This window comes from Suncus etruscus, chromosome 17 (assembly GCF_024139225.1).
Source record: "Suncus etruscus isolate mSunEtr1 chromosome 17, mSunEtr1.pri.cur, whole genome shotgun sequence".
NCBI classification, from domain to species: Eukaryota; Metazoa; Chordata; class Mammalia; order Eulipotyphla; family Soricidae; genus Suncus; species Suncus etruscus.
This window is the reverse complement of record NC_064864.1, coordinates 42,015,537-42,028,828: the sequence shown is the minus strand read 5'-3', so window position 1 is coordinate 42,028,828 and position 13,292 is coordinate 42,015,537. Positions and strand designations below refer to the sequence as shown.

Genomic DNA, 13,292 nt, shown 5'->3' with positions numbered 1-13,292 from the left:
TGTTGCAGTTAATATGCTCCTGTTTCCAAGTGACTGCTCAGAGTTCATATTTCTGACACAGCTGTAGCTTTCTTCTTTTTATCTTTAAAAATATACTTCCTCTCACTAAAAATAAAAGTGATATATCTTTAGAACTATGGATACTGTACAGCTTAAGAGAAAAAGAACACAACTAGTAGCAAGACAACCCTCCCCCCCCCCCAAAAAAAAAAAAAAGATTATAGGCTCACCAGCAAAAGCTCGAGCTTTGGCCTTGGCTGCTCTTGTGGCCTGTGATAAGGGCCGAATCTTCACCATGGTATGCTTATCACCCAGAGCATCACGAGCTGCAATGAGGAAAACACACAAACATACACACACACATATATATACAAAAGCAATAGAAGACATGAAGGTTAAGCTACTTAATCTGGCCTTCTCCCTATCCCCCATAATAAGAGGAAGAGATTGTAGGCTCCTAAATTTTTAAGGAGCAACTGGGTAGAATAATCTTGGAATAAGGAATAAGCAAATTATAGTCAACAATCATTTCTAGCCAATCACTTATTTTCTGAATTCAAGTTTATGAAATGGAGGCAGGTCTATTTCTTTGTAAAATGTCTACAGATGTGTTCTATGACCACAGAGTCAAGTATGAACAAAGATCTTGTATGTTTGTTATCTGGATCCTTTACAGGACAAGTGGATAGCTCCCTGCTCTAGAAGGTTCCAACAGGAACCAATGTCTAATTTATTTGAATGCCTGTACAGACCTACCTTGAGGCAATGCATTAGTTTCTTGTTGGACATGTTAATGAACTACATCAAATTCACTTGTTGTGGGGGAGGGAGAAAGCAGAATTATAAATAATGCATGATAAAACAGAAAAGAATACAAATGTAAAACACAAGTATTGTTATCAGTCGCACTGGCTTCTCTCTACTTGTAATCTATTTGTGCACTACCATACTGAGAATTATACAACAAAAAAATTTTGAAGGAGTTGACTACCTCTCCAAACATAACTGAATTGTGGAGAAAATATAACTGAATTATGGATAAAGGGTTATTAGAGAATACTAAACCAAAAAAAAAAAACCCTCAAAAATAGAAATACCCTTTAATCTGCCAATTACCCGTAGTCCTTGAAAAAAAAAAAAAAAAGGCAATAGTCTGAAATAGAAGGAGAACAAAAGCAATAGCAGGAATAAAATGGACAATAGGAAAAGAAAAAAAGGAGCCAATAAGACTGTACAGGGGTTAAAACACATGCCTTCTATGTATAGGACCAAGTTCAGTCTCTAGCACCATTTGATCCAGGGCCTGGAACCACCCAAGCAATGCTAGAAATAACCTAAATAACCTCCAGTACTGCAGAGCCTCAAATATTAAATCACTGGCTGGCTGGGATGGGTTCCCAGGCCTCCAGAGAACCACTGGGGTGGGCCTCTATCCCCACCCATTGCCTCTCCCCTGCCACCAGAAAGAAAAAAAACAATAAGAACAGAACATGAAAATTCATTTGGTGAATACCTGTAATCGGACTGGAGAATATTCCTAGGGCATGTGTATCATCCACCCATTTAATATCAAATCCTTTTTTTCTGCAACAACAAAAAAACCATACAAGTTTATTTCTTAAAATAAAATTTGCTTCTATGAAACACCTTTCAAATACAGTCTCATAAAGCATTTCATGATGAGATAGAGAGAAATGTTCAACAAGCGCACAGGTGGAATGAGGATAATGACACAAAAAACAGCTTGGAGGACAGAAGAAGCCAGTGAATTTTAAAAGCAATAATGCCATCATAAAGAACTACCTGGGAGTATTTTACGTTCCTAGTCATTTTATAGACATCAACTAATTAATCCTCACTAGTCTCTTGGGGAGGTAAGGTATTTAACGCACTATTTACAAAGAGATGTTCGGATGGGCATGGAAAAAGAAGAGATGGGAAAAGGAAAGAAAGGAGGGGCAGAAAAGCATTAGAGGAGGAGGCTGCTAGGGAAGGTCATTGGGATTTAAAAGCCGATGCAGGCTCAAGGACAGAAAGAGACAGAGAGACAGAGACAACGAGACAGGTCATTCAAAGACAAAGGAGGGAATATCAGCTAACAAGGACAACTATAATTAGAGCAGCTCCCTGTTTTTCCTATTGTAGAAGGGAAACAAGAAAGGGAAAATACAAAAAAAAATGTGGAAAACAAAGTAAGAGATGTAACAGATCAGATTAGAAAGAATGAAAAGAAAGACTTAGTACCTTAAAAGCATCTTTATTTTTGAGCAGAGCTATCTAGTAAGCATAACGACTATCAGGATAATGTTATATTTTTCAACTAGGAGCTTAAACTATTCATGGGATAAAGATAATTCTATGCACAGAGCACAGGTTTGAGTATCAATAAAAATGGACTTGGTTCTACTACACAGAGTTTTGGGGGCAGATTTAACCTCTCTTGAAGCCAGGTTTGCATATCTGCAGAAATGGACATAGTACCTTACTTACTACATAGGTTCCTAAAGAGTCTTTCAGATTCTGGAGTTTCAAAATCCATTACAACTTTTCTTTGGGAATGTTTTTAGGTTTGATAACGGGCAAACAGGTAAGACTGAGAAGAAACAAAGCAAACAAGTTACTAATTCATAAGAATTAACTATCTTCAGAAAATTTCAGAGATCAACAAAATGAATGCTCAGGATTTGTTCTGGTTGTTTATTTTAGGGGGGATCTCTCCGGTAATGCTAGGGACCACCAAGGCCACACCTAGAGTTTCTGGTGGTTATCAGGACTTATTCCTAGGAATGCAGTGGTGGGGATGGAGGAGCCCAAGCATGCAAAGCATTCAATCAATCCATACCAGCTATCTTCTTGGCCCCAATGTTAGGTTAACATTATTAGTGACAAAAAAAGTTTTAACTTGTAATTTAATCTCATTAAATGCTTCTTAAAATATACTGCACAGTTTTATATGGACTAGGTTATCCTAATATTGGATCTAACTGACTTACACTATATATTTAGAGTAAGATGCATGGCAGAGAGTATTCATTGCCCTTCCAGGACTCAGTCACCCCCTTTTATTGGTAATTTGGGGAAAAAACAAACTTGTAAAAGACTGAGAAACTATTCTAACTTATAAAGAATACATATGCAAGACGACTTTAAAGTTACGTTGGACGACTTTTTGCTGCACTTTAAAAAAAATTTAAGACAATTGCAGATGATACTCTGAGAGTAACTTACCCCTCTATCAACAGGTTAATAACCATGAAAATAGGAAGTGGGGTCTGATATGTACATAATAAGTTAAATTAGTTAAGATACGTACGAATCACTGTTTATCATTATCTACTTTATTATTTGTTTAGAGTAACCTGAAATAAACAATTTAATTTAGTGACCTCCTAGACTAGTTTATAGTGCTTGGCAAAAGAAAATACATCTTTGAAGGAGAAATTCTTTTCCTTTGTAGCAAATCCTAATTTCCATAAATAAAATTTCAAGAGAATTGGCCAGCTCAGAGCAAACAAATAAAAAAAAAATTCCAAAGCCTACTAAAAAGGCATGGCAACTGTGTATGAGTCAGAATTTAAAACTTAAAAGTTCTGCACGACAGTACAGCAACTAGGGCATTTGCCTAGCACATGAGTGATCTAGGTTCTATCCCTGACATCTCCATCTCATATGGTGCCCTGAGCAGTAGTAACAGGAGTAATTCCTGAGTGCAGAGCCAGAAATAAACCCTGAGACCACTAGGTGTGTGGCCCTCAAAACAAACAAACAAAAAGGACTTTGGATAAAGGCAAAAATGGATTACTGTGTTTAATGCTTAAACAAGTAAAGATTTCAGAAGATTTTGAACAGCAACAATCTAAAAAATTACCATGAAGATTAAAAATAAATAAAAATAAATGATAACATCAATGAAAATTTAGTGATCTATAAAAAGATTTTAAGTCATTCAGAATGTGGCAGAAGCAAGAAGATAGAAAATGCAAAAGAGAAGTAACAAAAATTAAGAAAATTAAGATGGTCAAGTAGATATATAAATGGTATCTTAAAGAATGCAAAAGAGAGATACAGAGGCTAGATTTGAGATGAGACAAGTTAGTAGATACTGTATGAATGTGTTCTCTAAAACTAAAAAAAAAATCAGTCTTGAGAATCCCAAATTACTTCAAGAACACATACACACACACCATCATACCAAAATTAATCCAAATAATCTCACAAATGTTAAACACACACACACCACCACCACTACCACCCCATTATATTGAAAAGGAACTATTCCAAAGAAAAAGAAAAGTTCCCAAGAGTACCAATGAGATAAGACAGCTTGATTTACACAGAAAGTAGAATATCTTTAAATTTATTTATTGTTGTGGTTTGGGGGCCACACACCTGGTGATGATCAAGGATTATTATTTCTTGGTTTTGTATTCTGAGATCACTCAGGCAGTGTTCAGGGGATATATGTGTCTCTGGGGATTGAATCTAGGTCAGTTATAGGCAATGAAAGTACCTTACCAGCTGTACTATCTCTCTAGCCTCTATCTTCTCTAGCCTCTATCTTAAAATGTTTGAGAGAAAAAAAACCTACAACCTAGAATTTTATACCCAGTAAAGTTACCTTTCAAAAATCAAGTTAAAATAGTTATTAAAACACAACAAACAACTGATTACTAAATTAAGTACTAAAGACATTCCATGCACAAGGAAAAAGATTCCACATAGAAAGCAAGACTTAGTCAAAGGAATAAAAATTTAATCAAGTTGATAAGGACAAAGAAAAAATTAAAACTCACAATATTTTATAAATATTTTATAAATTAGGATTGGGATTAGGGAACAGAATAAAAAATTTACACAAGTGTTTATAAAGTGAAAAATTATGAACTGGCCACTGATAGTTAAGCAAACATTGCATAATTTAACCAGTTACCAACAAAGAAAAAGAACAGTTGTTCTCACCTCCCCCCCCAATTAAAAAAAGAATGAGGGAAAAAAATACCTTATCAATCCAAAAGATGGCAAGAAAGAAGAGAAATAGATGGGACAGGTAAACACACAAAAAAGAAATTCAGGTTTACATCCCACATATATCAACAGTTACAACAGATAATCATTAATGGCATGTTAAATGATAACATGGGGTCCCAAAAACTTGTGCATTTTTAAGTAACTTAGAAGAGAATGGTTTGATACAAATGTCTAAGGGAACTGGGGAAAAATGTTAAAGTAAACAACTAGGAACACAAAAATGAGATGATTTTTCTGAATTCATTATAATTAAATTACATCCCATCTTCCCTAACTTTCACAACCATGTGCAAATACTTACTGGTAACTGCAGAAAATCCGTAAAAGATCTTCAGTACGAAACTCTTGGGGGAAGTCATAAATTTCAATGACATGTGGGAATTCACTATCACTGAGATCAATATCAGGAACTTCATGGTTGTAATAATCAAATCTAGGTTCCTGGATGATTTTTCTATTTTTCGTATTTCCTGATAACTAAGAAAGAAATAGTATATAAGTGATTGCTGCATTAATATCCAGGTTATTGTCTTCCCATATGTAAACAGTTCTCCCTTGTCCCCATGTTTCTAATCCTTAGTGTTAGCATTGTCACTATAATAATACCGTGCTTGAATAATGAACAAGAGTCTATCACTTAATTTCTATTCTACATATAGAAAATACTTAAACAAGTGCTGAAATTCCAGTGAAAACAGGTAATGCATGAAATACCTTGCCTTGACCAACACGAGAGGAGAAAGTAGAATGATTAATGTGGTAAGTTACAATTGGCAATAAATAAATTGGAAATAAATTTCAGAAAATAGCGGGGATGAATTAATTAAACACTCGTTTTTATTTGAGCTTATGATGAGGAAGCTTTTCTGGAATGGGACCAAACCAAAAAGAGTTACATACCTTTTGTTGAACATATCAAAAGATAGAAATAGCTTACAATGTACCTTTTTTTTTTTTTTTTTTTGGTTTTTGGTTTTTGGTTTTTGGGCCACACCCGGCGGTGCTCAGGGGTTACTCCTGGCTATCTGCTCAGAAATAGCTCCTGGCAGGCACAGGGGACCACATGGGAAGCCGGGATTCGAACCAACCACCTTAGGTCCTGTATCGGCTGCTTGCAAGGCAAACGCTGATGTGCTATCTCTCCGGCCCCTACAATGTACCTTTAAGAAGTTTTAAGTAGTAGAAGGAATTGTATTTATGGTGAAAACTGCCTAAGGAATCCTTAGGTAAGGATAATGCAATTCACATTAGTAAAGGAGCTTACAGTTATGAAACATATTTATAATCCAATTATCTTAATAAAAAAGGTTTTTAAAGATTTCATGTTAGAAAAAACAGAAGGAAAAGGAACAAGAGGGAAATGGTAGCAAAGCCATGACAGTTACTTTGTTATTCACCTGTATAAAACTTAGGTGCTAGTACTCAGCCTATCCAAGCCTACAGACCCTAATTAAAGTATCTTCTCCCTACAAATGCAAGTCCAATCAGCTTCTCAAGTTTTCCTTTATCCAGTATGCCTGTTTTTTCCATCAAATAATGAAAATGAAAATTTGCTAATGCCATGGGACTTATCTTCTTTTCTTGGAGAAATGAAAAATGGGTTCAGAAATTTTATTTGGGGAGTGAAAATAAAGGTAATTTCAATAAAATTAACTAAACTATTACTGTATTTTTTGCTCTATAAGACATACCTGACTATAAGATACACATAGTTTTTAGACAAGGAAAACAAAGGAAAAAATATTCTAAAGTAAATGGTGTACTAAAATATTTAATAAACTATAACAGAATAATATTTCAACCATGTTAAGTGAACAGCAGTCAATGTGACATTAAGAATAATTTTGATGTCTCTCCTCCCCTGCACTGAGGCTTTATCTCTAGGTGGCATTTGCTCCAAAAGACACATCTTTTTGGCGAAAAAGATGCGTCTTATGTAAGTTTTTTTTCTCCACTCATTTTCATTTTAATCTAAAAAGGAGGGATAATAACAGTACTTTATAGACATGTACATTAAATTATATGATGCAGTAAATAGTACAGTGGCTGTCATGCTAAGTATTCAATGAATTCAGTCCACTTCAAACAACTTTTAACTAAGTACTAAATCTGTTACGAGCCAAGTACCATGTTATTTCAACTCCGTTTAAGATCTAGAAAGCAAAAAGACAATATTTCTCCCACTGTACAATGAAAAGAGATGACATGATATATAAAATCTAACCTTTGATTACAAATCAAAGGTTATCCACAAAACTGGATATGCAAGACAACCAAAGAAACTGAAATCTACAAAATGACCATTCCCCTCTCTAAAGAGAATCATAACACAAACTTTGTCTGTCTTTGGAAGACCATGGGAAGAAGTATTCTTTATACCAGTTAAATACTCAATTTAATCCTAAATCTACCTTGGGCCACTACAGTGGTTTTCAACTTTTTTACATCTGGGAACTGGCACCGATCTGCAGAGTAGAGGTTAAAACCAATGGCTAGACTATAAGTTCAGAATAAGTAGAATCTACAGATTCCAGGACTGGAGTCTAATTGCTTACAAGTCCATCATGTGCCATATCACACTGTCTTGATTACTATGGTTTTATAACAGATTGTCAAATCAGGAAGTTTAAGTTTTTAAACTGTTCTTTTTCAAAATAACTTTGGCTATTCTGGGCCCCTTGCATTTCCGTACAAATATGAGAATCAGTTTGTCAATTTATTTCCAAAAAAAAAAAAAAAAAGAGCAGCTGGTATTGTGTGGAATATGTAAATATTTTACGAAGTACTGTAACAATACTAAAAACATAAATAGAGAAGATATTCCTACTTATTTAGATGTACTTTAAGTTCTTCTGGCAATGTATTATCAGAGAATAAGTTCAAATTTCTTTCTTTCTTTCTTTCTTTCTTTTTTTTTTTTGGTGGTTTTTGGGTCACACCCGGCAGTGCTCAGGGGAAACTTCTGGCTCCATGCTCAGAAATTGCTCCTGGCAGGCACGGGGACCACATGGGATGCCGGATTCGAACTGATGACCTTCTGCATGAAAGGCAAATGCCTTACCTCCATGCTATCTCTCTGGCCCCTAAGTTCAAATTTATTTAAATTTACTCCTTTTTTAAAATATATTTTAATAAATGGAAAGACTTTCTTCATTTCAATTTTGGATTTCTAACACTGATTTTTTAGTTACTTTGTAAACCACAAACAACACAAAGTAATGCATATTCTTACATTTATAAATTGGAGCTAAATACATTATGAGAAAAAAGTGCATAACTGCAGTCTTGGAAATATAGAACTTAAGAACTAAGTAAAATGAGGAAAGAAGAAAAAATCAGAAGTTTGGTTTGTTGCCCTAACCTAATCAAGAAAATTGAACTTGAATATTTATTTATCTCATTTCTGATATAATTGTTAAGCATTTTAATTTCTGGAATAAATATTTTGTTTATTGTTGTTGTCGTTGTTTGTTTTTTTGTTTTTGGGTCACACCTGACATCACTCAGAGGTTATTCCTGGCTCTATGCTCAGAAATCGCCCCTGGCAGGCACAGGGGACCATATGGGATGCCAGAATTCGAACCACCGTCCTTCTGCATGAAAGGCAAACGCCTTACCTACATGCTATCTCTCCGGCCCCTGGAATAAAAATTTTGTTAAGAAATATATATATATATATATATATACACATATATATATATATATATATATACTTGCTACTAAACTTTCTTCTTTCCTTTCTCTTCCATCTCTTTAGATTTTCTTTTAATTTTCTATATTTTTTTTAATAACTTTGCTTCTGGTCTTCCTGAAATAAATGTATTATAATCAAAAAAAAAAGAAAGAAAATTGTTATTCTACATTTCATGGAACAACAGATTGTCATGCATCACTTATGGAATGCCTTCTGAGAAATGCATTATTTGAAAAAAATGTCACTACTGTGCAAAAGTGTAGAATATAGTTATAAAAAGCTAGAACCTACTATACCCCCATTGCACCTACACTATAAACCCGCATAGTGTATTACTATACTGAATATTGTAGGCATTTGCAACACAATGGTATCTGTGTGTCCAAGCATATCTAAATATAGGAAGGGTACAGTAAAAACACAGTAGAAGAGATAATGGATTATCTATATAGGGCATCTAATGGGGAGCTTACAGGAATGGAGTTTACTAGGAGTAAGTCAATGTGCAGACTTAGGACAGACCTGTACACCACTTTAGATTCAATTTACAAGAAATATAGGAAGCTCAGTGATACTGCCTAGATGACCGTATACTATCCATACAACCATTTCAAAATGTGCCCTTTTCTGCAATCCCCTTTTGAATTAACCAAGTTCCTCCACCCCAAGTGGTGGTCTGGTGCTTTCTAATAAAGACCCTGGGTCTCAGGAAAACTCTCTCTTGCATTTCTGGCTTTCCTCCACTGGCTTTCTGCTTTTTAGGAGCGGAAGGCTTGTGTGTTGGAGTTCCTGAACCTGTTTTACCCCGTTTTACTGTGTGTGGAATATTTCCTACATCGGCGTTTGCTATTATAGCTGTTAGTGTAGTTATTTCTCTAACTGCACTTAACACTCTCTGTGATAAGCTGGTTATCATGAACTAGTCCTTCCAGCCCTCATCTCTATTGTCTCTGGATGTTGATGTTGTTGTTGTTGTTGTTATTATTATTATTATTATTATTATTATTATATTATTGTTTTTGGGGGGCCACACCTGGTGACGCTCAGGGGTTACTCCTGGCTATGTGCTCAGAAATCGCTCCTGGCTTGGGGGACCATATGGGGCACCAGGGGATCAAACTATGGTCCGTCCTAGGCTAGTGCTGGCAAGGCCTTACCACTTTGCCTTACTGCTCCGCACCACCATTTCGGCCCCAAGGATGTTATTATTATTATTATACTGTCTTTTATTTTCCTTAGATCCCACATATGAGTGAGAATATTCTGTTTTTATCTCTCTTCCTCTGGCTTATTTTACTCAACATCATAGTCTCCAAACCCGTGTCTGATCTTGGAGCATGAGGCTTCCTCCACAACCCCCTACAAATAGTCATCTAGGCAATTATGTCAGTTAAAAAGCCTTGCTTAAAGACAAGGCTATTCAGACTATGAAAATCTTAAGATCCTCACTTTGGAGAAGAGAATTTTAATTTGGCTCAATGATTTTGGGAAGCTGATTATACATATGAAGGAATAATCAAATTTCACCTATGTCTTATATATGGCAAGACAGATCACAGGTAAAAATCCTAAAATGTATATGATTTTGAGTCATACTTACTCTTAATCGATTGCTAATTTATTTTGGTCTATAATAGATCAGTAAGGATAAAGTTTATTTTTTTTAAAGATAATTTGATAGTTAAATTTTAGACATATAACACTTCAACACCAATTCCAGCACCAGTGTTAACTCTCACCAGTGTTCCTATACTTTTATCATTCTCTACTCCCCACCCCACTCCTCCCGCAGCTTGACACCTTGACAGGTACATTTCAAAGTTCAGTGGTTGCAGCTTAGATCTCGTTTTCAGTATTGTTGAGTCTGTGCTTTGGATGCATAGTTATACCTCTCCCTAACACCAACATAACAGAAGCCTCTCAACCCCTATTTCCTATTACTTCCTTTTCTTATCTTTTTTCCTTGTTGCTTTAATTTCTTTCCTTCCCATTCCTAAGTTCTGGAGTCAAGAGTAATCAAAGCATCCCCCTTTTATAACATTACATTTCATCATCCAGTTAGAATGAATAAACCTCTTCCTTATATACTCATATATAATACTAATAACACTTCTACCAAAAGAAATCCAAACAGTTACTGCTTCACATACATATAGCAACTGTGGGAGGATTACAATATCTATAACTGCACAGAGAAGCTTATTTGGACTTAGGATGTTACTGGTGAATGTTTGAGTGGCATCTGAAAGAGAAAACTCAGGAAATTCATTCAAGATTTCAAGCATTTGTCAAGAATGACTTCATAAGTTAAGAAGGCAATGATTGAGATGTCAGAAATTTAAACCCAAGTGTGGATGAGAATAAGGGGGTACCGAAATCATTTTTTTTAATCAAGCATCATATTTTTGTTTATTTATTTTATCCTACCTTCAAATCATAAAGGAAAACAAAAGTTCTTAATCAACAACCAATTACTTTCACTAGAACTTAAAATGTTATATTATTTTGGAACAGGATGATCACTATTTTTTTGTATTTAAACACTGTGGTTACAAGGTTCATAATAGTTTTTTTATCTCATCCAGATAAAGTTGTTCATGATTGAGTTAGAGTCATACAATATATAACAACACAGCAAACATTTCCCACTACCCATGTTCCAGTTTCCTTCTCACCCTCCCCATGCCCTCTCCCCTTCCTGTCTCTGGGATCTCTCTCTCTCTTCTTTCTTTCTCTTTCTTCCCTCCCTCCCTCTCTCTTCCCCCCCTCCATCTCTCGTGATTTGCACTTTTGCACTACTGGTAACAGAAGGGTGCCATGCCACTTTATCCCCTCTTAGCACCCAATTCTTGTCTAGAGTCATCAGTTCAAACTATTCTTGTCAGAGTAGACCCTTTACTCTAACTGCACTCTCGTCTCTTGTGGCAAGCTTTCTACCATAGGCTGGTTCTCCTAATCCTCATCTCTACTGACTCTGAATACTATTACCGTACTGTCTTTTATTTTTCTTATATTCCACAAATAAATGAGATTATTCTATTCTATTTATCCCTCTCCTTCTGATTCATTTCACTCAGCATAAGGTTTATCACTATCTTTATAGCTCTGCTGGATGGGTGGTTTTTTTTTTTTTTTTTTTTTTTGTGGTTTTTGGGTCACACCCGGCAGTGATCAGGGGTTATTCCTGGCTCCATGCTCAGAAATTGCTCCTGGCAGGCACGGGGGACCATATGGGACGCCGGGATTCGAACCGATGACCTCCTGCATGAAAGGCAAATGCCTTACCTCCATGCTATCTCTCCGGCCTGGGTGGTTGTTTTTAATCCCTTTTTCCGATATGGAGAATTGCACCATCTCCATATAAAGGATATCCCTGATGTTACAAATCAAATTATTGACAAAACATGAATCATAATTCAACTCTTCTGATTGTTAGTCTACTTTTACATGAAAAAAATGGTACTTGGTGAACATACTCAGGAACATCAATGTTTAGGACAATAGATTATCTGATTAAAGACTTAGTAACATAATTAATCTGGGGGGAAAGAGAAAGAAGAGAGAGAAGAGTAAGAGAGAAAAAAGAGAGGGAGAGGGAGGAGAGAAAGAAAAAGAGGGAGGGAGGGAAGGGAGAGAGAGGGAGAGAGAGAGAGAGAGAGAGAGAGAGAGAGAGAGAGAGAGAGAGAGAGAGAGAGAGAGAGAGAGAGAGAGAATCAATGGCAAAGCTGAAAAAACAACTCAGGTTTGCTGATTTCTTTCCAGACCTATCTTCTTGGTAGCATTTCTAGATAAAATTTCCAATGACACTACAGTCACTATGCTATTCCTTTGATAAAAATATTTGCTGGCTCTATTTAAAGTTTTCATAATCTGGTCCCAATCTGTCTATGGTAGGCAGAATAAAGGCCTTCCAAAGATGTTCCTGCTGTAATTCCCTTAAACTATGAATAAGTTAAATCAGTGATTTTCAACCTTTTTACATCTGCAGACTGGCTGTTGGTTTAAAACAACTGTCAATTAAGTGAATTACCTTTTTCATGAACTGGCAGGCAGTTAAAAAAGAAAACCAAAACACTGTGTTCAATGGCAAGAAAAATTAAAGAAGCAGATGGAATTAAGGTTACAACTTAATTCTGCTTACATTAAAGAAGGAAAATCATTATGGAATATCTGAGTAGACCCAGTCAAATTTAATTTAAAGGTCCTTAAAAGCAGAAGAGCTCACAGGCAGAAAAAGCACTTTATAAGTTATGTGCTATGAGAAGGACTCTACCAGACACACTGATGGCTTTGAAAATGGAAGGTGGCCATGAGCCCCTCAATATTGGCACAGTCTCCAGAAGATAAAAAAGAAAATGGATGATCCCTTTGAGCATCTAGACAAGATTAAAGATCTGCTAACACCTTTATTTTAGTCTATTCAGACCTATTTTGAATTTCTAACCTCCAGAACTATACCATAAATTTGTGTTATTTTAAGCCATAAGTTTGTGGTAATTTATTACTGGACAATAATAAATGAATAAACAATTTCCTCTCCTCTCATGTCATCCCTTTAAAAAAAAAAGGC

At 35.6% G+C, this 13,292-nt stretch overlaps 1 protein-coding gene across 2 annotated transcripts in view; it reads right to left on the bottom strand.

Moving 5' to 3' along the window:
* R3HCC1L (R3H domain and coiled-coil containing 1 like) overlaps positions 1 to 13,292 on the bottom strand; it is a 47,627-nt gene that overhangs the window by 17,746 nt on the left and 16,589 nt on the right. The window contains exons 2-4 of one of the 2 annotated variants that reach the window (XM_049790842.1): positions 5,330 to 5,505; positions 1,514 to 1,584; positions 231 to 326 (exon numbers count right to left, since the gene is read on the bottom strand). In XM_049790842.1, the coding sequence (XP_049646799.1) occupies positions 231 to 326; positions 1,514 to 1,584; positions 5,330 to 5,505 (343 nt within the window). Of the gene's footprint in view, positions 1 to 230; positions 327 to 1,513; positions 1,585 to 5,329; positions 5,506 to 13,292 lie in introns of those variants that run through there. The other variant, XM_049790843.1, reaches the window with a different exon arrangement.